General features: G+C 49.1%; 12 protein-coding genes across 12 annotated transcripts; 6 read left to right on the top strand and 6 right to left on the bottom strand.

The window, feature by feature from the left end:
• Positions 1-57: 57 nt before the first annotated feature.
• Positions 58-315, bottom strand: An12g07695 (hypothetical protein; the record flags this gene model as incomplete). Its single annotated transcript, XM_059751047.1, has 1 exon — positions 58-315. One exon carries the CDS (start codon positions 313-315, stop codon positions 58-60), a length of 258 nt encoding a protein of 85 aa, XP_059605555.1.
• Positions 316-924: 609 nt separating this feature from the next.
• An12g07690 (uncharacterized protein) lies at positions 925-3,820 on the bottom strand (the record flags this gene model as incomplete). Its single annotated transcript, XM_059751046.1, has 4 exons — positions 925-1,244; positions 1,316-3,256; positions 3,317-3,584; positions 3,647-3,820. 4 exons carry the CDS (start codon positions 3,818-3,820, stop codon positions 925-927), a joined length of 2,703 nt encoding a protein of 900 aa, XP_059605554.1.
• Positions 3,821-3,973: 153 nt separating this feature from the next.
• Positions 3,974-5,804, top strand: An12g07680 (hypothetical protein; the record flags this gene model as incomplete). Its single annotated transcript, XM_059751045.1, has 10 exons — positions 3,974-3,991; positions 4,116-4,277; positions 4,399-4,531; positions 4,586-4,700; positions 4,836-4,947; positions 5,040-5,227; positions 5,294-5,374; positions 5,427-5,551; positions 5,601-5,681; positions 5,734-5,804. 10 exons carry the CDS (start codon positions 3,974-3,976, stop codon positions 5,802-5,804), a joined length of 1,086 nt encoding a protein of 361 aa, XP_059605553.1.
• A 125-nt stretch (positions 5,805-5,929) lies between these two features.
• Positions 5,930-6,778, top strand: An12g07670 (uncharacterized protein; the record flags this gene model as incomplete). Its single annotated transcript, XM_001395779.1, has 2 exons — positions 5,930-6,057; positions 6,142-6,778. The coding sequence occupies 2 exons, from the start codon at positions 5,930-5,932 to the stop codon at positions 6,776-6,778; spliced, it is 765 nt and encodes a 254-aa protein (XP_001395816.1).
• Positions 6,779-7,059: 281 nt separating this feature from the next.
• Positions 7,060-9,352, bottom strand: An12g07660 (uncharacterized protein; the record flags this gene model as incomplete). The annotated part of the gene is made up of 5 exons (XM_059751043.1): positions 7,060-8,159; positions 8,210-8,449; positions 8,506-8,611; positions 8,670-9,127; positions 9,184-9,352. 5 exons carry the CDS (start codon positions 9,350-9,352, stop codon positions 7,060-7,062), a joined length of 2,073 nt encoding a protein of 690 aa, XP_059605552.1.
• A 2-nt stretch (positions 9,353-9,354) lies between these two features.
• An12g07650 (hypothetical protein) lies at positions 9,355-10,025 on the bottom strand (the record flags this gene model as incomplete). The annotated part of the gene is made up of 3 exons (XM_059751042.1): positions 9,355-9,660; positions 9,722-9,873; positions 9,959-10,025. 3 exons carry the CDS (start codon positions 10,023-10,025, stop codon positions 9,355-9,357), a joined length of 525 nt encoding a protein of 174 aa, XP_059605551.1.
• A 1,973-nt stretch (positions 10,026-11,998) lies between these two features.
• An12g07640 (hypothetical protein) lies at positions 11,999-13,660 on the top strand (the record flags this gene model as incomplete). Its single annotated transcript, XM_059751041.1, has 6 exons — positions 11,999-12,122; positions 12,193-12,223; positions 12,506-12,863; positions 12,934-13,092; positions 13,392-13,427; positions 13,550-13,660. The coding sequence occupies 6 exons, from the start codon at positions 11,999-12,001 to the stop codon at positions 13,658-13,660; spliced, it is 819 nt and encodes a 272-aa protein (XP_059605550.1).
• Positions 13,661-13,896: 236 nt separating this feature from the next.
• An12g07630 (uncharacterized protein) lies at positions 13,897-15,864 on the top strand (the record flags this gene model as incomplete). Its single annotated transcript, XM_001395775.3, has 6 exons — positions 13,897-14,206; positions 14,266-14,554; positions 14,604-15,016; positions 15,073-15,496; positions 15,549-15,802; positions 15,857-15,864. The coding sequence occupies 6 exons, from the start codon at positions 13,897-13,899 to the stop codon at positions 15,862-15,864; spliced, it is 1,698 nt and encodes a 565-aa protein (XP_001395812.3).
• Positions 15,865-17,088: 1,224 nt separating this feature from the next.
• Positions 17,089-18,429, top strand: An12g07620 (uncharacterized protein; the record flags this gene model as incomplete). Its single annotated transcript, XM_001395774.1, has 1 exon — positions 17,089-18,429. One exon carries the CDS (start codon positions 17,089-17,091, stop codon positions 18,427-18,429), a length of 1,341 nt encoding a protein of 446 aa, XP_001395811.1.
• A 625-nt stretch (positions 18,430-19,054) lies between these two features.
• Positions 19,055-19,607, top strand: An12g07610 (hypothetical protein; the record flags this gene model as incomplete). The annotated part of the gene is made up of 2 exons (XM_059751040.1): positions 19,055-19,102; positions 19,278-19,607. The coding sequence occupies 2 exons, from the start codon at positions 19,055-19,057 to the stop codon at positions 19,605-19,607; spliced, it is 378 nt and encodes a 125-aa protein (XP_059605549.1).
• A 436-nt stretch (positions 19,608-20,043) lies between these two features.
• Positions 20,044-21,528, bottom strand: An12g07600 (uncharacterized protein; the record flags this gene model as incomplete). Its single annotated transcript, XM_001395772.3, has 5 exons — positions 20,044-20,072; positions 20,130-20,424; positions 20,484-20,804; positions 20,874-21,368; positions 21,460-21,528. 5 exons carry the CDS (start codon positions 21,526-21,528, stop codon positions 20,044-20,046), a joined length of 1,209 nt encoding a protein of 402 aa, XP_001395809.1.
• Positions 21,529-23,640: 2,112 nt separating this feature from the next.
• An12g07590 (uncharacterized protein) lies at positions 23,641-26,098 on the bottom strand (the record flags this gene model as incomplete). The annotated part of the gene is made up of 6 exons (XM_059751039.1): positions 23,641-24,411; positions 24,473-25,042; positions 25,100-25,586; positions 25,656-25,790; positions 25,858-25,998; positions 26,064-26,098. Coding segments are annotated over 6 exons (2,139 nt in total), but the record flags the coding sequence as incomplete, so codon positions are not given.
• Positions 26,099-26,350: the final 252 nt, after the last annotated feature.

The raw sequence follows: 26,350 nt of genomic DNA, 5'->3' as shown, positions 1-26,350 counted from the left end.
GAAATACGACACTAGCAGAAAAAGAACTAACTAATTGACTAACTAAGCAGAGTAAACTCAACCTTTCCCTTTCCCTTTCCTAAGCAAGTAAAAGCAAAGCTGAACTAAGCCCGTAGTCTGCGGGTGGTGGGGATCGGCCAGTCTTAAAACGCTGGCTTTTCCCACCCTGCCTGCAATCCTGATCCTTTCTTTTCTGGTAGTTGGCGAAGAAGCAAAGAAGAAGCAAAAAGAAAAGAAAGAAAGAATCAGGGAAATCTCGACTCGCGACCAGAAAAAACAATACCGACCGAACAGCCCAAGCGACAGAACAACCATCACTACCGGCCACCCAATGCAGATCTTGACCAGTTTCTTCTTCCTCACGCAGAACCCCCTCAACTACTTCCTAGCAGCATAACCACCGTCGACTTGTCCTGTCTTCGCATATACGCCCCGACTGTTCATCTTGTAGACAGTTGTATACGATCGACCAAATCATCAAAAACTGTCCACTGCGACTGACTGCTGACTGCCCCGCCTGCCGTCGCCTGTCTGCCCCCATTCAGACCTATATTCAAATCGCCAGAAGGTCGATCTTAGTACTCCTAGTACACTCCCCTTGCGAACTGCTATCGTCTGTCCCATGCGCCATCCAGTCTGCCAGTAATCCCGGCCGGAAATCTTTCTCTTCCCTAGCGACACTCAAGATCATATACCGACGCGCCATAGCTCGACATTAATTCATTCCAAAAAGAAAGCACCCCGGGATCTGACCAAACGTCCAGGTAGTCCCGTAAAGAATGTGACTATTCGCTACACTCATCGCAGAACGCCTTGCTGATTTCAAGCTCCAGATTTGTAAGACCCCGCGCGCGACAAGACCCATCCAAACAATTCCAAAAAAGACATATATTGTCCGTCGCGCCATCAACCCTTCCATCGTCTTCAGGCAATCATTGTACAGCCCTCGCAACCATGGCTACTACCGTGTCCATAACGAGCGATCTGGAGCCTTATCTGGCCTCTCTCCGATCGTATCTGGCTAAGAATAAGCCCCAAGCTTCTCCAACAGAGGATCCAGCCGAAGACTCCGAGACGAATACCAGCTCGAGTAATTCCGACGAAACAGCCCAGCGAGAGCAGCCATGTCGGAAAGGAAGCAAGAATAACGATTGTGGTGGCCGCCCCCGCCCTGTGATGAAGATGCGCTCGTGTCGAACACACTAAAGACCCGGGTCTTAACCCAGGAACACTATATGAATGAGCTGGTGTTCTCCACAAGTACGAATAGCAAAGCAAAATTCCAATGAAACAACAAGCAAAAGCTCAAACGTACCTTCCCATCCCCAATCCTGCATTACGTTAATCCAGTGCAACCTGCCGCGAACTGTCTTTTCGAATTCAATATTCTCCAACGGGGACATGGCGGAGCTCCGTCGTGAGTGTCCAATAGTAGCCTTAGAGGCCAACCATTCCTCCTGGATCGTCCTTCTCCATGGCTCCTTGGCGTAGGTACTACGGACCATTTGATCATTCGACTTAAGGCTAGTGAGAGGTACTCTATCATTCGTCAAAGTCTCCATGACAGAGTTGGCCCCGCGCCCAGACGATCCCCGCAACCGTTGTTTCTCATCTTCGAACGCATCCCTGCGGGCCCAGACTTCGCGGACTATCTCTATGCAGCGATCAATTGAGCCCAGCATGAGGCGCGTTTGAATAGACTCCCACCGGCTCAACACCCACTGACGATCATCCTCTTGCTCTGCTTCGGATTCTGCCGCCAGCAGAGGGAACATCTGGATGATTAGGGTTCGAGAACTGGAAGGAACGGTAGCCAACAAGATCAGCACGCGTTTGGCAAGCTCGGAGGTCGGCTCCGACGGCATCTCAGGTACCGCCTGGTGAAGGTATAGTAGTGTTGCCCAGCGATAAGCATGGGCTGTTTGAATACTATGTTGGACTTCGGAAGATGGGTCCTCTGGGGGCTCGAAGAATTGCGGGGGTTCCCACTGCTCAACAAGCCTTTTCAGCTCTATGGCTTGCGAGATAAGCGAGATGGAATTGGATGCCGTCTTGCGAACACGCTGAACCAACCGAGCCACTTGATTGATTAGAGGGAAAAGTGTCGTTGCACAGCCCATCAAAGGATCAATCTCATGTACAGCGTGGCTTGGGGGTTGGAAAAAGGGTGCATCCACCTCCTGATCCCCCGATTCTTCACGAGAGGTCAGGCGAGCAATTACGTCCATATACAGCCAGGTGTTGTAAAGGAAACGCACCCTGCTCAGGTTAATCCCACGCATCTCGCCTTGAGCACCAAGCCCCACCACTTGCGAGACCAGTGCTTTGGCACCTTTCAGATGCTGAATGCAGGTACGAGTGTGTTGGTCCCAGGTATCAGCAAAAGCAAGCGCCAGGCTCGTGGCTAATGCTGCATCAACCCTCATGTTCCGTATGTCGTGCACTAGGTGGGTGATGCTCTGGCGCATGTGATCCACACCATGAACTCTCAAGGCTGGAACCTCTTTGCTTGAATGAAAGGCAGCAAGCGAAAACACAGCATGATACAAAGCCGGAGTCTCCTTGGCCAATGGCCAGATCAAAGTACGCCACGGATTCTCATGAATACCGTCCTTTACAGACAGGATCCCGCACGTCACCCTGTCAAATTGCAAAACCAACATCTCTGGACTTGCAACGCCGAGGTTGGGCTCCCTGCAGATGTTGAACAGTCCGTGATGCGGTGCGACATTCATGTCTGCGTTTTCCGGCCGCCCGGACTTCATACTTCGGTCGGGCCTTCGTACTATCTCCTCGATATCCTCGTCATCAATTTCCATCAATTCTTCGAAGCTAAAACCATCTTGTGCATAGGAATTTTTGCGCCCAAGGTCACGTTTGGGCTCGCGCTCAGTCTCCGACTTTTGCTCTACTGCAACCAATGAGGCATCAGAAATCCATGAAATCTGGTCTGAAGGCGAGATGTCTGTAAATGACGACGCGAGAATGTCTTCATCGAAGCTCACTGGCGTTAGCTGACCAACAAACACTTCTGGGTTGCCAAACGAATCCTTGTCGCTAAATGAATGCCTATTCGTATGTTTTGAAGGCAATGCATCCTTCGAGGTCAGGTCAGCAAGACCCATAAAAGACCCTGAGCCCAAAGAAGGAAGACTAGACGCAGCTTGCTGTGACTTTGATGCCCTGGATTGGTGTTGTGGAATGGATGACCCTGAAGTTTCTGAACTTGAGTTCTCATTAGACTGATATTGGATAGCTACAGAAATGTCAGCATCAAGACCCTGGAAACTGCGATGAGCTGGGGCTGTTGGCGTACCTTTTTTTGTATTTGCACTGCCATTTGTGCCCCCATTCAGATTTTTCTGCCAATAGCCGTTGCGCCATTGGAATTTCTTTATGTATCCTTCACACGTCACGTTTCGCTTCCTACATTGAATACAACTTGGTTTGGTCTCGTCACATTTCAGTCGCTTGTCCTTGCAAGTTTTGCAGCCTGGATAAGGTGAACAATAAGACGTCAGCGCGCTGCGACTTATGGAGCGTCTGTGCCCTTGTCTCTGCTCATGCCTCTTGTGCTCATTATTCTGCATACATCTGTCGCCCTTCCACAACTGCCGCGCTAAAACTAGTAGAAAAGTAATAATACCGTACCGTTACGGCTTTTGGTCTGCTTTGGCTTGCTGCGATCTTTGGCAGCACCTCGCTGGATTGCAGACGAATTCTTGGGAGAAACAGATGGGTTGGAAAGCCCATCAGTCGACGTGGAGGGACGTTGGATGTCTAGAATAGCAGATGGGGAAGGGATATTGATGTTTTCCATATCGAAATTTGATGTGACGATGACATAAACCGATTCAAGATGGAATATACCATAAAAGGTATGAGGAGAGAAGGAAAATAGTTGTCCGAGGAAAGAAGGAGGGGGTCACCTCGTCAACTAGGTGGTGGGAAGGGAAGAGGGGAGAGCAGCCGAATGGCTTTCTTGGAGACTGTCCAAAGCAGATAAGGCTGTTTAGTCTGTCCGATGGCAGGGAAACAGAAAAGATAGGGAAAGCCTGGATGTGCGATAGATAACTCAACGCCCCGAGACGGCCCCAGACGGTGAGGAGAGAGAGGGACCTCCAGGTGATAAGAGTTGCACTAGAGCAGCAGATTGCGGAGACAGCTGGTGCGAGTTGTGTGACGCGGATTCGTCGATCCGAGGTAGGAGCTCAGACAAGAGCCGGGTCTCCATTGGAAGCATGGCGATTGGAGCTAGAACACTCCCTTTCATGCAGGTTTCGATGATAATGGATGGAGGCGGGAGGGGAAGAGACAAACGCCACTGTTTGCGAGGACGAAATTACCCGTCGACCAGTGAGTGCGTTTGTTGAATGAGAAACACGAAGATGGCAGCAGTTGCTCAAGAAGGGGTTACTGAACACTGGGGACACCACAGCCGATGTTGAAACAACGCTGCGAGACGGGGATAGGATGACAGACGCCACCAGGGAGCCAGATGAGGTTGAGAGGGATCGGAGAGGTTCAGCCGGTGTGGGCGACAGCAGTTGGGTGTAGCTGGCTAGTTGGTGGGTGGTGGAGGGAGGTAATCCCCGCGATCCTATTCGACCGCCTCGCCTTGTCACCTGCCGGCTTATCCTCGACTTCACAGCCACCAGAGCACAAAGCAGAAGATACTACGACTGTACAGACATCTGCCAGTAGGCAACAGGCTTCTGACTTTCCTCTACTACTCGACTTACCGTTCGTCCATCCTATCTAGGTCCCGCTCCATCCAAAACATCCATTCCTGGATAACCATTGACCGCTCCACAATGGGTAGGACAAGCAATCAGCAACACCGGACTTTCAATCAAAACTCGTCTCAAAAACTGCCCATTCCCTAGACAAATGTCATCTGCAATGAAACACTCCGATCACAACGGCGGAATTTCAAGGAGACATGGGGTCAGTCGACCCGACACTCTGCTCGTTTGCCAGGAATACTACTACAATGCCATGGTCTAGACCTGTTGTACAAGGTTGTCGCCTGTTCCCAGATGTTAGACAATGTCTTCAGCCCTCGGATAGATCCACGAGTAAGAATCAAAACTGGTCTCCAGGATGACTGCCGGCCTCGTGTTGGTTCCAATCCCTGGGGACATTCAACCTCACTTGAATGGCTCTGGTCGGCGGCCGAATGCATCCCGGCATTATGTGCAAGGCCCAGTCGCACAGCTAGCATCAGGTGCAACACCTAAGCTTTCCCTGCTTTGAAAGTTGGAATTGGGGCCGGTTAACGGCATGCTCGCAGTACAGTATTTGGAATTCTGCGTGCCCAGGTGTGCGGAACGTGTTGCACGACTTTTCTTTGCGAAACCCCTGACGATTTGAGGTGTGTCGATATAACGCTACTTTGGGGTCTTTTGGCGTGGGGGCCGTCATAGGAGACTTGGTTTGAAAAGTCGAGCATTTGATGGGTTGATGTCACCTGGGTGTTGGTCCTTATTGACCGATTTCGGCATTGATCTGAAACCGAGAGCGGGAGGGAGGGAGATAAGGCGCCGGGAAGGTGAGGGGATAATGGATCCTACTCCGCACGCTATTTTGGATGGGCGCAGCGAACCCCTCGCAAGTGGGTCGTAGTGATCTTCCAGGACATTGGCTTTGGGGGATCTCCAAGGCATCGACAGAGATGCCAGGTTGCCACTGAAGTCAGTTTTATGCAGCATAGGTGATGATGCCCAAAATTAGGCACAATGCCGCTAATGCAGCGCAACACTGCTATAGGCAGCCTCCCCGCCTCCAACAACCCCACTTCCTAGGACCATGGAACCTACCATGATACGTATTCCAAGCAGCTTAGGGGTTGGTCCCTCGACCGTCTCATTTATCGTCACCCACTTCACTACTACACGGTATCTCTAAACGCATAACCACCATCACCACCATGCCTCCCCTACGAACCAAAGTCTTCATCAACGTCGACCTCGGCGAGGGCTACGGGAACTTCAAATGCGGCCCAGACGAAGAACTAATCCCCCTCATCGACCAGGCCAACGTAGCCTGCGGATTTCAGTAAGTAGCATAGCTATCCACCGCGTCCCTTCAGCCACAAACCACCAAACCAAATCTAATCCCGAATTCCCTTTTATTACCTAGTGCCGGTGACCCCCTCATCATGCAAGAGACCGTCTCCCTATGCAAAAAGCACAACATAACCATCGGCGCCCACCCCGGCCTCCCCGACGTGCAAGGCTTCGGCCGCCGCGAAATGAAGCTCACAGCAGAAGAGCACACAGCCAACATAATATACCAAGTCGGGGCTTTGCAAGGCTTCCTAGCACGCGAAAATATCCCCCTCCACCACGTCAAGCCGCACGGCGTGCTCTACGGCATGATGTGTCGCGATCTGGAAGTCGCACGGGCTGTAATAAGGGGAATACCTGCTGGCGTGCCAGTGGTGGGCCTAGGAGGAACATACATGGAGCAGGCGGCGAAGGAGCTCGGGGTGCCGTTTTGGGCGGAGCTGTTCGGGGATGTCAAGTACGGGCCCGATGGGATGCTGGTTATTGATCGGAAGAAGAAGCCATGGAAGATTGAGGATGTCAAGGCGCATGTGAGGCAGCAGGTGGAGGACTCATCGGCGACGGCTGTTGATGGGTCGGTGGTGCAGATGGGGGTCAAGGATTACCCGGTGACGATTTGTTGTCATTCGGATTCGCCGGGGTGTTTGGAGATTGTGAGGGCTACAAGGGAGGTGGTTGATGAGTTTAATAAGGCGAATGGGTTTGCCTGAGGTGGGAGTATATTTCTGATTGTGTTGGATGAGCGGAAGTGAAGGGGATTTGATGGCAAATAGTATTCTTAGAATCTTTAGATGATATGGATGGATGCATGCTCCATATCTTAGTATAGAATGGGAAGTCCTACTAGTATTGCTCATGTTCAAAACTTCTGTGAGATAATCAGAATCTCCAAGATGCCGTAACTCAGTTGAATACGTGCTTTCATCCCTCACACTACTGAAGATTCACTTGATTCAAGGTGCTGTTATTCTGAAGCTCAGTACAGCGTATCTTACAATCGACTCCTAAGAATAGCATTCTCAGTCTCCTCATATGCCACTGCCTGTCTTCGAGGATCTTCCGCTGTCTTCACCCCGAACCGCTTCCCAAGAACAACCATCTGAGCCACCGATAGTGTATTCTTGAATGACAGCGTATCATGATCGCGAAAGGCTTTCACGAAATCCTCCTGTACCCCGTGCCACTCCAAGAACCCCAGAGCTCTGACATTGGCCTCAGTCACTAACGTCTCAAGAATCCTATACACTGGCCCATTCTTTTTGTACTTGGTTGGGCCAACATAGGGCTGCTTAGTGCGATTATAGACCTCCTCGGTGACAAATGGCTTCATTGCCTCGCGAAGAATATGCTTCTCACGAAAGGTCTTCGTCGCGGAGCAGTATTTGATTTTCAGACTAGGGGGAATCCTGTTCACATATTCGGTGAGGTGATGGTCAAGGAAGGGCGGTCGCGACTCGATTTGGTAAACCATGTCGATGTTGTCCCCTAGGTATCGGAGGATATAGTTGGCCAAGATACTCTTAGTCCACTGATACTCTGAAGAGTGCAGCGGATGCCACTTTGTAGCCACATCAGCAAGGACCTTCTCACTGAAGCTATTGGCAAACAGCAACTCGGGGCGATTGTGACTGTTTTTGTAGACCCACTGTCGGAAGCGTGGCTGGGTTATTGCGTTGAATCTGGGAAACACAGAACTGTCATTGAGAGTCCGAGAAGCCTCCGCATCAGAGGGAGGGGGAAGTGCCCCTAGAAAGCCTTTTGCGATTAACTCATGGGCGACCTTCCGTGCCTCCGGTAGCTCAGCCATGGTGTCGGATGAGGCCCACGAATGGTCCGGTTCCAGTATGTAACGCCATATGAAGTCTGCATAGCCAGCGAAGTGCTCGTCGGAACCCTCGCCGGTTAGAACGACTCTTTTGCCTGCTGCATGGGCGGCCTCTGCGAGGGCTAAGCGGCCCATTCCATTCACGTCGGGTATGGGTGTCTCTGTATGCCACACTGTATCCTCTAGTCTCGAAGCAATGGCCTCTTCGTCCAGAAGGACAGGATGGAAGTCTACTCCTAGCCATTCTGCTGTTCGTCGGGCGACATCTGGGACTGGTAAGTGGATTGTGGAACCATGGAGGATCAGTGACAATTACCTGATTCGTCCAATCCACTGCTCTTCTCGAACTGAACCGTAAAACAGCTTAGATTGGAGAGTTTTCCGCTTGCATCGTTCCCTAGGCTCTGGCCTTGTCGAATAACATGTGCCGTCATACCCGCAATGGCCGAAGAGTCTAGCCCTCCACTTAAGAATACGCCCACACCCACGTCAGCACGGAGTCGATGCTGCACCGATTCTAAAAGAAGCTCCCGGACTCTGGCCACTGTCTCTTCTTCTGAACGTGGGTAGGCATCATGCTGCGTAGGTCTAGGTAAGTAATCTATTCGGCACCTAGCGTGGATTGCTTGCTTACTTTGTCGGTGTAGTCAAGATCCCAGTATGATTTCACCCGAGGGGTGTTGAAGTCTCGGCTAACGAGATACTGGCCAGGGCCGACCTGGTTGCATGATTAGTTATCCATGGTACGCAGAAGTCGTACTGATTTCGTCACTCACTCGGTTGACGCCTTTGAAGTACATCTGGTGCCCATATAGCCAGCCTTTCTCCCTGATATTGGCGACATTCCACTCCGGAGTCCAGCCGAAAGACAGGAAGCATTTCATCTCTGTGGCCACAACTAATCGGCCATCTATGACTGTATAGTAGAGAGACTTGATTCCGTACCGATCCCTAGCAGCGATGAACAGCTGTCGCCTTGCATCCCATAGCACCAGAGCGAACTCGCCCCTTAAATGCGAGAGGAACGACTCTCCGTAATGTTTGTAAAGTGCAATGACAATTTCGCAATCGCTTTTGCTTTTGAAGTCATATTCGCCCGACAGCTCAGCCTTGATACGGTCATAGTCATAAAGTTCACCGTTTATAACGGCATGAATGTTATCTTCGCTGTCATGGAATGGCTGGTTTCCGGCGGGACTCAGGTCGATAATTGAAAGCCGGACGTGTCCAAGCCCTTTAGTGCAAGTCAGATAATCGCATACCCTTTTCTATGAAGCCATCTGAACTTACCAACTCGACAGTCGGAACTAAGCCACTGCCCTCGAGCGTCAGGTCCTCGGTGGCTAATTAGATCCAGATTGTCGTTGACCTTCTGTCCCAAATCCCCAGTGCTTGCAAACTCGTCATGCTGCCAGCCAGACCTCCCATAGAGAGCAATAAAAGCTGTTAGCCCACACATGACTAGCCTACAGTATTCGGTACGTAAGGCCTGTTTTGACTCACACCAAGGATACGGCCCTCAAGGTGCGAGGTTTCCTTCCTTATGTAGGCACGAATCAATAAGCTCGAGATTAGTCTCAGAGGAAACGCATGTAGCCACAAGGTTTGATAGGAGACTTGGTTCTGACACACAACCACTTGACTGTGCACACTTGGGTCTTCATAACTCAAATGAGAGCCCTGCAAGATAGTGTGAATGATGACCAGGTTTGGGCACTGGACTGTCCATTTTGGAGAGTGAATATTCCACAGCCCCACGGCTATTTCCTGCAGGTTTGTTAGCTCAACAAGAATGCAGATTTAGTAAGTTCCTCGCGTTTCTCCTTACAGCAACGACGGAAGGCACGGTGAAGACCAACGAGGAAACCTCATGACTCCACTTCTCCAACGACTGTCTTGGGTCAGCTTCTATCTGCAACGAACCCATGACCAACACGTCAGTGACTCGACCAATGTCCGCAACTTCTGGTGCTTGAAGATCTGCAAAGTCGAATATGCAACTCTCTCAATAAAGTATGTAAAGCTAAAGTCATCTTCCAGAGTCAAAGCCTTAAGAAGACCCCACCAAGGTGTATGGACAACGATCTTCGTCTCAGGTTGCGTTCGAGGGCCGCGTGCTTGCTCTTATCCATGGTGCATTAGCGTGCTCCTCCAATTGGCTCTTCGATATCAGTTCAGAACAGATCTACTGGGTCAGAGATGAAAGAGTGTTCCCCGGCGTAGCCGATTCAACCGCAAGACCGACGAACCATATCCCACTTCTTCGAAAACACTTCAAAATAATTCAAGACTCACATCTCAGCGCCTACATTGAGTTTTAGAACACATGTCATGGCACAGCATAGATATGTACCAGTTCACTCCCTGGAACGCCACTGTGGAGTACACAACAAAGAGAAGTTCATGAAAAGCTGGTTTGTCTCTCATGACCTCAGCTAGTTTGGCGGGTACAGAATGCTTGGACTCCGGAAACCACACGCTGACTGAATCGTATAAAGAAAGCTCATTATCACGTAGCAAACAAGTGGGTTGAGAGACTGGCCTCAATGAATCTATTGGGTAACATGGCCTCCAAGTGGTATCATCGATTACTTTCGATCCTTATCTTCCTAGGTGAACCCTGCTCCATAGTTCGAAGATGGTGGGGTCAGCCCAGGACCGGCCTTAAGGCCCCATGACTCCGTAATCAACCAGCAACCAGCCGCACTAACTCTTCGCAGGTATTTGCCCTCGATCTTTTCATTCTCTGGTATCTATGTTGACCATGTTATACAACTGCACGCTAACATCGTTTGCTGTGCAACAGTGCCGCCAGATACACACCTGAAGATACTAGATACGGATTCCTGAAGCGTTCAGCCGCCTTGAATCCAAATCCCACGATGTGGTCTGATGAATACCTCACCACTTACTCCAGTCTAACGAAAACTAAGCGCACACGTGTGACTCTCTACTGAACATACGCGATTGATTTCAGCTGAATAATTTGTTGGGAACACTAGTGATCAGCTAAATCACGTGTATGAAACACCGTCTCTCAGTGATCAAATCACAGCCATCTATCCGAGTGGATGGGGCGCGACGGTGCAAGGGATAGCATTAGGATGCCCGGTTCATGATGTATACCCGCTTTAGGGCCGGGAAGTATATCGAAAAGCTGTCGGCGATGCCACTGATCATAGATCCGAGCACCTTGCCTGATAAAGGTCTAGTGGAGAGCGCCACCCGGATTCGAATCTCGCTCATTTGCTATTGGCTTTCAAACTCCGGTGCTAATAGCCTCTTCTTGGCGGAGCGTTGCGTCTCACCGCTACGATAACTGAGATTTTAGGAATTACCGTTCCTTACGTGGGCTATGTTTGGCATAGCTAACGAGCCTTGCATTATCATAATTGCTTATAAGGATCTAGATCCCGATTTACTCATACATGCCGTGGGATCATCGTGGGTAAGTAGCAGGGCTTTTCGATCAAACTAGATGCACACGGCTATCATGCGTGTGTCAAGGCAGTTCACATGGTCTGTTCCTGTAGTGAACCGGTTTGTACTACCTACCACCGGCATTATTCGGACTTATCAAACCCCCCTGTCATTCTGTCATTCCGACTTGTCATTATGTTCGACTTTTAATCGCATTTAAGGTTGGCCTGTTGGCAGCTTGGGGCATTCTTCGTAGCTACGACCTGCATGGATACAGTTAGACTCACCTATGGGGAAAGCGCACTACTTCTAATGTTGCTTAAATGACTAATATAGTATGACGAACTAAGAACAGGGGAGCCGACTCGGATTACTCTAGGAGGGCTAGATCCGTGCCATCCCCTCTCTGCATTGTCATTAGTCCAAGACCTTCGTTTTGTTAGAGATGAAATTCGGATCAAGTTGCGAGCTTCTTCCGATGATCGGCTGCCAGCCTGCCACTCACGACATAGAGCCTCTCATACTTGGGAAAGTCTAGGTTATCATCATAAAGCCAATCATGGTTCTCAATATTCTAGCCAAGATGATGGCAGAAGACCGTGCGCATCAGAGTATAGCCGTGATTGAGGCCGTTAAGATATTCTTCCTTTTGCAAGACTATCGTTAGCTCCTCGATGCACCCAAAATGCATACGAAAAGAGCTTTATGTCAATCCTATATGTACTGTTTGGACTGGTTATATGCTGAATCTTGTAATACATCCTTTTTTTTTGGGCCTATCCTGGAGCTGTCTATGATTGTCCGTGATGGTAATACTATTTGAATGAACCTCATCTGCTTCACTTACGTATTCACAATGATGGCAACGAAATGCTTTAGTCCTCACTGTGGCAAGCTACAAGGTTCCTAAGTAAGTATAAGAAGTTATACTATCAATAGATGGAGCACTAGTTAAAGTCTCAAGCATTGCCCTCGGACATAGAAAAGTCTTCAGAAGGAAATATCATTCACTCACAGAGCAACGCGCCGGAGTGAAGCGACCATGTTTACTACCGCGTCAACCCCCAATCTCAATTCTCATCATAAATAAGGAATTCCTTCTGGGCACCGGTATGCTAGAAGGGTAATCTACCTATTAACCTCTTCTTGTTTTATCATCCTTTGACCCACCTATCTACCTACCTATACACAGTCCGCAAACTCCCGCAAAGATGTCGCGTAACTACGCCTCACTCGCAGACCAAAGCATATTTCTTGCGTTTTCAGATCTCCCTGGAGACTATACCTGTCCTCAAATTGGCGGCGGTAGATACGGATGTCTACTCCTTGAGATTGTCAGCATCGAACGGTTCACGCGACTTGTACTGAGAACGTTCGATAGGGCCGACTTGCCTGTCACCGTGGCCTTCTACACGGAGGATCGAGGCAGGTCCATTGAGAATGATCCAAAGTTGAAGCCCGGAAATACTATGGCTATTTTGTTTCCTAGACGCCATCTTTTTCTCGATGGTACTGTGGGTGTACGACAAGAGCACTATGGGTATTCTAAGGTATGGTTATGAGCGCACTGCGCAGGAGCTCGAATACAATACGTACTAACTCGTGGACTGAACGTACTAGTTACTCCCTGGGAAGTTGAATATACTCTTTCAACTGAGCGACGAGATGAGAAGTTGGCCGGCCAAGTTTGCCACGCACAAGATCTGTCATGGTTGTGGGGAGAAGGATAAGCCACTCCTGAGATGTGCGAAGTGTGGTGTGGTTGTGTATTGTGATAAGGTGAGCAGCGTGAGCTTTCTTCATTTGAAGGATTGCTACGTGATTGAGAAGTTATTGCCTATGCTGATGTTCCACCATTATAGGAATGCCAGAAAGCTGGATGGGAAGAGAAAGGACATAAGAAGACGTGCAAAGTCATCGCAGATAGAGGCTTCCGTACACTGGTGACAAGGCCAAACTGTACAACGGACCCTGTTGCTCAATTGTCTTTTCGGATGCTGAGGGAAGCGTATGAGAGAGGACTCCGAGTTGTGTAATCTTACTACACATCTATGTGGCTATGAGATGGGTAATCAGAGATGAGGGTTAAGTTTGCCGCTATGACTGTCGGTGATGTATGTCAAATAGGTAGAATGATGGCACGCAGCTATGGTGATCATGTACTGTACGAAGTGGTTAGGAATCCATACTTCTATGTCGATATTGAGATTCTACCGAGAACGGAGTGCACGGATAGCTTAACCTCACCGTTATCCCAGCCACCTGTGGAGCCACAAAAGGCACCGTGCCGACTGCGGATAGACCGCGGATAAGCGGGGGGGTATTGCCGCCCCCAGACCGAGGTTAGGCTGGTGGTGATCGGCCGACCGAGAAACGGACCGTCCCCAACATCACGACGCTCCATCCCTCCTCATTCCTCCCTTCCCTTCAATGCCAGGCCATTCGCTACCCATTCTTGCTTGAATTTTAACGATGCTTCGATCAGTTCCTCGTCGACTTCCTCGACGTATCCCTACTCTCACTTCGACTGCCGGCAGTCCATCTCGCTTTGCCTTGCGTTCGTTCACATGCGGTTATCCGCGGATGTCGGCACCAACGTTGCCCCCCGTTGAACCCCTCGTGTCATCCGCATTGCCGACCGATTCATACCAACTTTTGTCGACTGGTGACAAGGCTGGAGCTGCTGAAGATGCCTTGTATGAGCAACAAATCAAAGATGTGGAAGCGTGGTGGACGTCACCGCGGTTTGAGGGTATCAAGCGGCCCTATTCAGCCGCAGATGTGGTTAGCAAACGGGGCTCTCTGCAGCAAACCTATCCGAGCTCGTTGATGGCAAGGAAGCTTTTTAACTTGCTGAACGAGCGCGCAGCTGAGGGGAAACCAGTTCACACCAGTATGCCATTGCTTGAACCCATCTTTTTTTGGTCTACTGCATATGCTAACTCCCCGCAGTGGGTGCCGTTGACCCAGTACAGATGACCCAGCAGGCACCCAACCAGGAGGTTCTGTACATCTCTGGCTGGGCATGCTCTTCTCTGTTGACTACCACCAACGAGGTCTCGCCCGATTTTGGTGACTATCCTTACAATACCGTTCCAAACCAGGTCCAGCGATTGTTCAAGGCCCAACAGCTGCACGATCGAAAGCAGTGGGATGCTAGACGGAAGCTTACGCCCGAACAACGGAAGGATACACCCTACGTCGATTACCTACGTCCGATTGTCGCAGATGGTGACACAGGGTATGTCAGATCCTTTGGAAGTTGAGAATTGATTGGCTGATGTATCTAGACATGGAGGGTTGTCGGCCGTGTTGAAGCTGGCTAAGCTCTTTGCAGAGAATGGCGCTGCAGCTGTTCATTTCGAGGACCAGCTTCACGGCGGAAAGAAATGCGGTCACTTGGCTGGCAAAGTCCTTGTGCCTATTGGAGACCACATCAACAGGCTTGTCGCGGCACGTTTCCAGTGGGATATGATGGGAACAGAGAACTTGGTCATTGCTCGTACGGACTCGGAGAGCGGCCGTCTGATTAGCAGTGCTATCGACGTGCGCGACCACGAGTTCCTCCTTGGTGTTACGGAGAATGTGGAACCTCTCGCAGAGACCTTGCAGGCCATGGAGCGAGAGGGAGCTGCTCCTTCGGAAATCGATGCGTACGAGATGGACTGGGTTAAGAGACACAAACTTGTCACTTTTGATGAGGGTACGATGCCTTAGTAGCTCCTCCATATTAGGCTCGGCTAATCACGGTTTCTTTAGCTGTCGATGCACACCTTGAGGCAGAGGGTGCGTCTCAGTCCGCTCGAGACGCATACAAGAAGCGCGTCCAAGAGAACCCCGACCTTTCTATCTCCCGCCGGAGGGCATTGGCAGACGACTATTCCCAGACACCGGTGGTTTGGTCCTGCGATACCCCTCGCACCCGGGAAGGATTCTACCATTACCGTGCTGGGTTCGCGGCTGCCACTAAGCGAGCCAAGGAGTTCGCACCTTACTCGGATCTTCTTTGGGTTGAGACAGGTGATCCGGATGTTGACAAGGCTGCGAAGCTGGCAGGTGATGTGCGCGCTGCACACCCTGGCAAGAAGCTGGTTTACAACCTGAGCCCGTCATTCAACTGGATGGGTCAGGGCTTCGACGAAGCCTCTCTGAAGTCCTTCATCTGGGATCTAGCGCAACATGGGTACGTGAATAGTCTTATTGAACACTAAGTTAACAGTAGCTGACCTGCGTAGATTTGTTCTGCAACTGATCTCTCTCGCTGGAGTGCACACCAACGCAACCATCACAACGGAACTCTCGCGCGCGTTCAAGGACGAAGGCATGCTCGCCTATGTTCGGATGGTCCAGGCACGAGAGAAGGAATTGGGGGTGGACGTACTCACCCATCAAAAATGGAGTGGTGCTCCATACCTGGACGGCATTCTCGGAGCTATTCAAAGTGGCAGCAGCAGCAGTAAGAGTATGGGTGAGGGGAACACCGAGAAAGGTACGTTCACGGCTTCAGTGGCATCAACACCAGTTAATGACTGACTATATATAGGCTTCTAAACTGAGGCATGTCAATATTGTAGATATCTGATTTCGATGTTAGTCTTTAATGTAGCGATGTAGAGAAGAACCAGCTTTTTGACTTTGCCTGTACTTAACTCACGGAGTTATGCTTCATACTAGTTGTGTCGGGACCTGCCTTTAGGTCGTATTTACGATACAGGCTGAAATTCCTCGCCGAATAGATCATTTGATGATATGTCGGGGTTATGGTTCAAGAAAGTAACCTAACCGTTTCAGATCTGGTCACATTGTATCGAACTAGATTTACAGCATCCTGAAACTGGCACAGGTATTGCTTTTACGTTAATAAATTAGAGTTGTAAAGCCTCTCTTGCGGATGAATCTGCCGGGCAGCGATACATCATATGCAGCCCGGCGAAAGTACACGGGTTTGTCGATAACCAATCGGTAATTCAAAACGAACTCCTGCGATCTAGTATGTACCACTCGAAATGAGCGTAAAGTAATAACACGTGCCAACACATGTCCGTTTCCCTCCAAGGGTATGGATGTGTCCATGGTTCGGTTAGGAAGGCTTGTTCGTTGCATTGATGCTATCAGCCCCACTGCAATCCGAGCTGGTCTTTCCCTACCAATGAACTGTGCCATGAGGCAGCAAGGGATTGCAGTATCTCCTGAGAGAATGCAAGAGAAAAAAAAAATCCTGCGCCCCAGGTCATCAGATTCTTCATGATTCTGTGCTGGCACAATAGTGTGCAAAAACCGGGGGAAATGCCCGAGGTGTTCTTTAGTATGTCGCTTGGTAAGTTTCCCACGGAGTGGATCATCTGGGAGAAACCGAACCGCTAAGCATAAAATACAGGGTCCTGGCAAAGTACGGGCATAAGGCGGTATTAATCCGCGTAACTATCTGCTGGAACAACAGTAACATCAGTAATCAATCAGTATAGATCGGACCAGAAAAGTATACTACGTATCAGAACACCCGATACCTCAGGGTAATTACCATTTCAGGTACTTTGCTTTCTTGGGATGGGTTTTGGAAAGTCATGTATACATCTTGTTGTTGGTCAATTGACTGGCTTTCTCTTTCTCTTTCTCCGTTATCCTCTTCGCCCCGTCCTCCTCAGCTGGCTTAGCTTCAACCACTTCCGTCTGGTTCAACATCTCGCGCTAAAATGGGGTCCAGACAGAGCAGAAAAAACCTTCCCCGCTTGATGCCCGACCTGTTCAACTCCTTGACCTGCCTTGCTTGACAGGATGAATCGCCTTCCGGACGAGATTCTCCTCCTTATTGTTGACAACATCGTCTTGTTCAAACATAAATACCAGTTTCTCCAGGTTTGTCGCCGTTGGCGGTCAGTCCTATTCAAGGCGGTCTACGACTATGTCTGGATAGAGGGACATCAGATTCGCCCTCTTCTCTTGGCCATCCAGCAGAACCCCGCGATAGGATCTTCCATCAAATATTTCAGGTTGCACTGGTGGTCCTGCTATACATGGGATAAGGAGAATCACGATATCACTTCTGTTCTACCGCTTGTGAATCGGATTAGCCAATCAGAGGAGGAAACGAAAGAATGGGAGGAAGCTTTGATAGAGGGCAATCAGGATGCATGGCTTGGCCTACTGCTCTTGCACATGGAGAACATGACAAGCTTGTTAATGCATTATACAAGGCAACCCAAATTTCTCCGTCGAGTTATCTCACGCGCCGCAATACGTGAGAAGCCATTTGACACGATGCCAATTCTACAGCAACTGGTCGATGTCGGGATTGACTCCTCGGACGACAATAAAGCATGGTTCCACAAGACTGAATTTCTCCCCTTCTTCCATCTTCCGGCTCTGCGGTCCGTGAGCCTGGACTCCGTGGTTGAGTCAATGGGTGTTCAAATTGACCACCCGGCTTTCAAGCCTGCCAAGGGTACCTCTCCAGTTGTCGAACTCGAGTTTGGTGCACACCCTAATGGCAGTAAGGGCATGGCGGACTTTATTACATCATGTGCGAACCTCGAGAAATTCAAATATCAACACTCAAATCAGGTGATATGGGGAGAACGATATATGAACTTCCGTCCTCGGGCATTCTACTCTGCGCTTTGTACGCAAAAGCACAGCTTGCAGGTCCTTCATTTGAACGACGGAGGGGAGACGCAGCAATCTCTTGACGACGACGACGATGATGATGATGATGACGCGAGCGTTCCCCCAACCGACTGGTTCGGGTCATTGGCGGATTTCACTAAGCTATGGGATCTCCGGATTCCTGCCTCCACATTGTTGAATTTCCACTTGAGTGATGACAAACCAAAAGTATCGTCGCTCAAAGAGATCTTGCCGTCTAGTTTGAAATGGCTTTGTCTGTCGCATTATGAAGACTCCCTGAGGGATCAAGTCATATCCAATCTGCTGGAGGTGGTGGCTTGTCGGAAAGAGAAGTTTCCGTATCTCGAGGAAGTGGAGATCCAGTCATATTGGCAGAATACTCGTGAGAGTTTATCTGCCAAGCAGGCTTTTACGCCACTGATTCAAGCTGGTGAAGATGTGGGGATCGATATCCTTGTATTTCCTTCATTCTACAGACAAAGGAGAGCGTAGACTATCACAACTATTTTCTTCCGCTACTATATTGAATAAACCTCAGCAGACTATATTACCATACCACTACTCAATATACAAAATATCAGTGCCTAAGGTGAAGGCCTCTCGCTTCCGTCTTCCCCCATCTGTCTTTACTTCAACCACATACACACAAAGATGTGGCCAGTTGCCAAGGTCCAGGCAACAAGAGCAAGAACTATCTATTATAACTACTCAACAAATACTCACCAATACTACCATCCATTGTCACTCCACATCCCCTGAGAATCCAACATACCATCCGCATTCCAGATACAGATCTTCAATATCTTCTAATACCTCTTAGCAACATTATCATCACCCCGTCCTCCTCATTACTTTTCCACACAATATCCTTACTACCTTATCAAGACCCACTCCGTCTACTGGCCCAATATGATAATAAATACTTACACTATACCTAGGATAAATACGCTGAGGATAAGAACCTAGCAGTTGGTAAATACGTAGCGAAAAATGGTATATAATGCCAACTATAGGACTACAGTACAAGTGTAGATATTAGCCTATCAATTTAATACTAATTATGTTTCCCATTGGTGGTTTAGTTTCGTAGTATCATATCAATAAGTAGTAAGTAAGTATGGTTGGTTATGATACCCCTCAGCTGGGCTTGGCGAGGTTCGGTAAAGTAAGTATACCAAGTAATCTATCTAAGTTTGGCTACTACTTTATTTGCTGGTAAGACTGGTATATACAATATCACGTATGATGTCGGATATCTTGCAGGAACGTATCATTACTGCTATTTCGTGAGGGGCTGGGATAATTCATACTATCAGGTCCTTTGGTACCCATGACGATAGATAACGGAGTCAGCATTAGCTGAACTGAGGAAGCTCATATCCCTACTAGTCATGGTGGTTTCAAAATTGATTGATCTTTTTATCTCGAAGTGGTTATCCGGATTTCACGAGTTACTAATAGCTATTGCAACCTTTTCTAACTGCCAATTACGACCTAGCCTAACTCTGTATCAAAGGCAGCAATCAATATCCATTCTGGAAAATAAGATAGAGGTACAAGATGCGAGCGTGTATCCTCGACGCTTTGGCTCAACGTATTATGGTTGTGATGAGGGGGTCCGTCGAATGTACTCGACAAGTAGAAGGGAAATAAACAAACCAGGGTTGTAGAAGAAACTTCATGATGACAATCTTGCTCCTAGGAGATGTAATAGAGAAAGTAAAAGGAAACACGGAAACAACGGATACCTTACAAAGTGGACAGCTCAAGATGGAAGTGAAAAAAAAGAAGAGAAAAGATAAAGGAAACCCAAAGACAAGTCATAATAGGACATTCGAAGACAATCTCCTCGAATGAACGCATCAAGCGGACCCGTGAAGGTAATGGAAGTAATGGCAGGTAGGTAGGCATCCCCCAGGGAAAGGGTAAACCCACGCGGATGGACCGAAGAGATAAATACACAAGCCACACTTTCAGAAGAGAGGATGAAGCTCAATCAAAAGGTGGAAAGGAAAGAAAAACAACCAAGACAACGATTTTCCCCCATGAAATCAACAATTGCTACTCGCTTAATAACGGACAAAACAGCTGCAATATCGTGGCAGATTAGTTGACGCGGAATGCATCAAAGATGACTGCATAGGTGTTAGTAAAGAATGGTTCGGGGTTGGATGACGAGGTTGAGCACTGACCTTCGTGGCCCCTGCGGCAGCCACTTCCGATCCACATCAGAGTGTTCAAAAACGCGTAACGTTCGTCTCCAGTTTCCATGTTCAAGTTGATGCGATATTTGTATGTATTGGGGTTGATGCTATCCGCCATACCGGGGTCATTGACCTTGTCCAGAATATCCTTGGCTCCGGTCAACCAGCCGTTGGTCTTCACGACGATGTATGCGGGGGGATCGTCGGCGGTCTGGAGCATGTAGCTCGCTCGGAGATGTGTAGATGATTCCTTGGTCACAATTTGCGAGTCTTGTCCTCCAGGCTATACGCACAGTGAGCATGTTGCTGATGATAGCAACCCAATTAAGCGTCACGACTTACCAGAACAACACCTTTACCCCACCGACCAGCCCACTGACCACCGACAAATGTTACCCAATCACGTTGACCCCAAATACTTTCACCAACAGACACCTTCGGGTTCATCTTAATGCTCATGCGGAAGTCCAGTTCCAGGGTAGGCGCGGGGATCTGCAGGGAACGCGCCACGTCGCCTTCGGGGAAAGTATGAAGAAGGTTGTTTGCGGGGATGGAGTCTTTCATAACACTGAGGTAGGTGGGGCATTCCAGTAGGTGCTGACGCTGACGGCTGGTGTTCTTTGCGCGGACCTGCTGGCAATAGATGCATTGAACGGAAAGACACTGGTGGTGGTCTCCTGTCAGACATAGGGTTCTTCTATCAGGCAACATGTGGGCCATATCCTCGCTCACCTTGTCTTCTTCTTTGGCACGGAACTCCACGAACGCGGCATGAACATCATCGAGGGGAGGGGCAGGAAGGTTCGAGGTCGAGTTCTTGGGCTTCGCTTTGGGAGTGGCACGAGCTGCCTGCTGGGTGGCAGAGACCGTGGAGGCGGTTGCGGCTGGGCCTGATGTCGGGAGCGAGGCGCGACTCTGCATGTTCTGCAATGGCGTCTGCATCGGAGTAGCATGAGTATTGACACCGTTCGACATCATGGGACCGTTGGGAGTCGCGAGAGCACCGGGCCCAGGGCCAGCACCCGGCGCGGTGGCCGCAGCACCATTCGGGGTGGGAGGGTATCCATTGGCAGCAGCGATGCCATTCGGGGCAGAGGGGGCGGACTGGGACTGGGCCTGGGGATTGGTGTGGCCGCGGAGACCGGGACACTCAAGCAGGTGCTGCTTCTGGCGCGAGGTGTTCTTTGCGCGAATCTGCTGGCAGTAGATACACTGGACGGAAAGACACTGCGAAAGCAAACAACCAGGTTCGTCATGTCAGTGACGCTGGTGTTGGGCGGCGGGTTGAAATATTACGGGAAATACAGGAGTCACGCACCTTATCGTCTTCCTTGGCGCGGAACTCGACAAACGCCGCGTGAACTTCCTGGTCGACGGTCCGACCCATGTTCACGACGAAGGGGTTGAAGAAATCGATGGTGGGTGGATTGGCCGGAGAAAATCGACTAGAAAAGAGATGAGAAGGGCGCTGCAGGGGATGGAGATGGGGGTGTCGACGTCGTGAGGGAGCAAAGATGAGGAACGAGGCAGCGAGGACTCGGGGGAGCGAGAGTGAAAAGGAAGAGAGTGTTTGACGGCCTGGAAGAACAAGACGAGACAAAACGGGGACAAGACAAGACCGAGACGGTGGCGGTTAAGTTACGCGAGCCCGTCAGGACGAGACCTTACCACATGCGTAATTTTGATCCCGAGGGGTCCGTCCACAGAACCAACATACCGAGATTACTGGTTTCGCTCAACTTTACTGTACACACTACTAATGATACTATCTTGATGGCTTGATCAATTCTTCACTTCTTCTCTTCTCCTCTCCATTCATCCCTCATTATCTTCTTTCTTTGTTCCTTTGAACAGAGTCCCACTCCGGCCTTGGGTGTCCCAAAACTCCCTTCCCCAAAGTCAAATTCTGTCACGCGGCAGGCTGACCAAAGCCCGACCACGTTCCCAAAATAAGCGGAGGCTTGAAGGCCTATCAGCGTAGGCCATTCAATGCATCGGAGCAGGGAATACAAATAAATCGAGCACAGCTGCAGCAGGTAGTCGATCGTCTTTGAGAGATTATTCCACAGCATTGTAGATTATAGATCTGTTGTATACATCCATCTTATAGATTGCGTTCCCTAATACCTGATAGATATACTTAGTATCCCACTACTGCATTACTGGTATCGCCGTAAGGGTATGGAACGATCGGCACATTTACAGTTTCGATATACCGCGTCTCACAAGGCCACCACTTAAACGGCCGGACCGCGCGGATACTAAGTAGTAAACTTGCTGTGTTGTCTATCTAGTCTCCATCCGTATTCCTTCAGAAGACGTCAGTGATAAATCCACACTCGCAAACCTGAGACATAAACGAGGGAATTTAAATTCATCGAAATTGGGCGTACTATTAACTTACTCGCGATCACAACTTCTTGTGACAGCACAGTATGCTGTGTAAGGAACGCAAGACGCAGCGCGGCACAGCCACCGCCAACCTCGCGTGTCTTGCCGTGTCTTGGAGAGGAACCCCCTGAACATCATTATCATCATCGCTTGCGCAACTTGAAGGAATGTGGATAGTAGTGAAATACGAAATGTGCTTCAATTGTGGGAGGTTGAGGATTCAGTATATCCTCATACTATGATGATAAACGCCGTCTTGTATTTATCTGTATATTATGTTTGTAGACGGCGGCATCCATCAATGGAAGCGTGTATTACTTACTTAGTACTCTCGTATACCATACTGGTATGGATCTAATCGACACCGTTGTTTTTACACCCGGGGAAAAATAACGACGATGTCTTTTCGACTACTTCTAAATAAAACTGCTTTCGTTTCCCTGAAAGGTTGCTTGATGGCTTGCAATATTACTGTCCATTTTCTGTGTTGGACCAGACCAGACTGGCCTGGCCTGATCTTCTTCTGATGATGAGATCACCGGCCCACCTAATCTTCCGAGGCCAATCGCGAGCTTTTGTCGACGCCTTGTACTGTGTCGCTTCGTTTGTAGTTCGTGTGTTGCATGCTTGGCTTGGGACGCACTCTTTGTTTCAGATGTATGCTTGCTGTCAGTATTTTTAGACGTCATCGAGATGGTTTCCTCTACGTTGATTTGCCAATTCAAATTTGAGGCTGTCATGGAAGGTTTAGTTTGCTAGCTCAAGAGTGGATTTGGGATTTCGTACTGATAACAAGGTGGTGGTGACGATGCTGGTATAGTGGTATGAGGCGTCGGAAGATTTTGTTTAGAACTGTATTTGGGAGGCTTGGTGTCTCAGACACTGTATGAGTAGTAAATTTGATAGATCAGCTATTCGAGAATCTTAGAGGAATGTAACCCACAACATGTAAAGGAAAACATGGATAGAATAGAGTGACATGTGCATGTCTCTACTCAAAACAAGCAAGAGTAGGAAATAGTATAGGAAATGAGCACTCAATACAGATGGGGGATTCTGCAGCTACAGGTATGATAACGAATGATCAATGTTGTGCTGTAATAGCCTCCTACAATCCTGGTATGCATAAGTGAATCTCTCCGTACTTATATCGCACGCCATATTCTTCTGTGCTTTGGTCTTCGTATGCTTCTTGTTTTACCGAAAGTATACCTTTAGTTGCAAGTGTAAGCACATGCATGAAGCCCTGAGTAGCCACGATGTGAGAGGTCTTCTGCGGAGGGAGAAGTGTGGAGAATGCCACTGATCGATTTTTCGCGGCTGGAACATTCGGGTCATAGCCTGCCTCTTCATTTGCAGGTGTCGTGGTCATGAATATGGATTCCAAGTACTTGAGGAAGTTCAAGCCCTCTTGGTCAAGTGTTGACTTTTGTGAGTCATCATTGAGTACTTGCAGGCCCTGAACAACAGAGTGTGTTCCATGGTCTTCTGCTTCCATTATGTGATCCTCGTCAAAGGCTCCACCATTCTCCGTTGCAAGCTCGGTGTGTAGATACTGAGAAATGTCAAAGTCGTCAAGGTTCTCTAACTCACCCATCTCGTTTCCAGGAATCGAGATAACATTGAGCGCTTCAGCGTCAAAAGGGAACCCACGGCCAGCAAGGGGACTTGCGCTTGTGAGACGGCTGCGTGCTCTTCCAAATCCAGTCTCTGAAACTCCATGTGATGAGAAGTCACTGGCGCTGCCGAATCCGCGAAAGATGTTCGCAGCAGACGAGCCCTGTCGAGAGCTTTGAATAGATGCTGTGATGTTCCATGGCATTTGGATGGAGTGGTCATCGCGAAGAGAGGGTGGTGCATTGCGACCATATTCGACGTCCTGTGTACAATATTTCAGCTTTGGTCCGATAAGCATAGAGAGCACGTCGACCTATACAAACCTCATTCCATAACCTGTCGTCGTGACGTCCGATCTGATTATCATCCTCCACCCTTGGGCGTATCCGTCGTGTATCGAAATTGGGATCTTCTTCTTCGATGGATGAATGAAGACGCTTGCGTACTCGATCATTCGATTTATCTTGGAGATTTTCATATAGTTGGTCCCCTGAGAAAGAATGCAATGGATGCTTGACATGAGACACCCCCACGCCTACACCGACAGAACCAATGCCTTGACCGAAGACCCAGAAAGCAGCTTTTTTCTTTGCCAAAGTTGGAAGCTTGTTTCTCTGCTTCTGCTTCGAGGCTGCTGCCATGTTCTGCACATAGTTATTATTCAACTGGGCCATGTCAGTGTTTCGCAGTGCAATTTGGTCATCTAATCCAATGACCTTGGGGCCTCTTCTCTTTTGCTGTAATGCCGCATTCGACTCCACAGCATCTTCATCCTCCATTACCTGGTCAAATATAGAGGCGCGGTTGTGAGTGGTCTTCTGCATGTCAACGTTTTCGGCTTTCGGTTTTAGGCCTGATATTTCTCTTTTGAATTCTTCGTCAAGCAAAGCTAGCTATTTCGTACTCTTGTCAGGCAATTGAAATATTGATAAGTAATTTCTGAGGCGTACCTGATCCTCCATGACAATGCTTCCTACCACGTCAACTTCCATGTCATCTGCAGCTCTTTCTTCCATGGCTGGTATGTTCCCTTGCAATCTTGTCTCAGGCTGATCGGATCCAGCAAGCTCGATGATATTTCCATCTTCATCGAATTCAAAGTCAGGTTGCAGGATCACACCGGATTCCTCACCATACTGGAGGGACTCGATGCCGCCAAGATCGATGCCTATCCCTCCATACCGACTCACACTAGTAACCGCGCTAAAACCATCTATGTCCTCAAATGATCTGTTAGAAGACAAGTCCAGTTTCAGGCTGGCGGTCTGAGAGAGAGCAGATTGGCTAAGATCAGGAGTCTGAGGCCACATCCGACTTGATTGTTGGCTCAGGTCCAAATCGATCGACAGATTCAAACTTGAAAAATCTAGTCCTAAGCCAGGGAGGTTATTTTCAGGCAGGAAACTCGGATCATAGGGTAGAATGAGCTGATCTGGTCTATATGAATGGTAAGCATCGAGACTCCGTCGCAAAGTCCGCATGTAATAAGACATCAGGAGAACAGACCTAGCCTTTCCTGCTGTAGGGTCAAGGCCCCCTCCAGGAAGAACCTTCAACAGAGCTCTCATTCTGTCATGCATTGCTTGGACATCGGTGAGCGTGTATCCACACTGTTGGCTGTATACCCTCGACACCCCATACCTAGAGAAGCACGTTCCAATGAGCAAAGTAATCCCCAGACATCTCCCCGCGGAGCAGGAGATCTTACAGCAGATTTCCTTGAAGCCTTAAAGCCATCGGCGCCACCGGGTCCATTATGACACCACACGTCTTGGGAACATCCACATCCAGTATAGTCTTCTTGTTCAACTTTCTTGTGACGGATTTCGAGCCCAAGGTGGCAACAAGCCTGTGAGGATTGCATTGTCAGTATAATAGAGCAGACACATTTAAGAAGGGAACGCGACAACTCACCAAACCGTAGCAACTCCATGTTCAGGAGAAGTAAGAACTATCAGGAGAAGTCAATCAGCACAATCACTCAATATTTGCATCCTCAATGCCCCATGAAGTGCAAGTCCAGCTCTGGATTCATTTACTCTCATGGCTATAGAACATATCGACCTCGCGCCTTATGCGCCTTGAGAAACGGCCCTCGACGCGTCCCTCAGGCGGGTACTCAATCTATGAACCACCGTCAGTGACCTAGACGCGCAGGGATGCTTCAACAGTGATTTGTATAAGGGAATCGCGCGGCGAAG

Source organism: Aspergillus niger (genome assembly GCF_000002855.4).
Source record: "Aspergillus niger supercontig An12".
Lineage (NCBI taxonomy): Eukaryota > Fungi > Ascomycota > Eurotiomycetes > Eurotiales > Aspergillaceae > Aspergillus > Aspergillus niger.
Note: the sequence above shows the minus strand (reverse complement) of the source record. Positions and strands in the feature narration are given on the sequence as shown.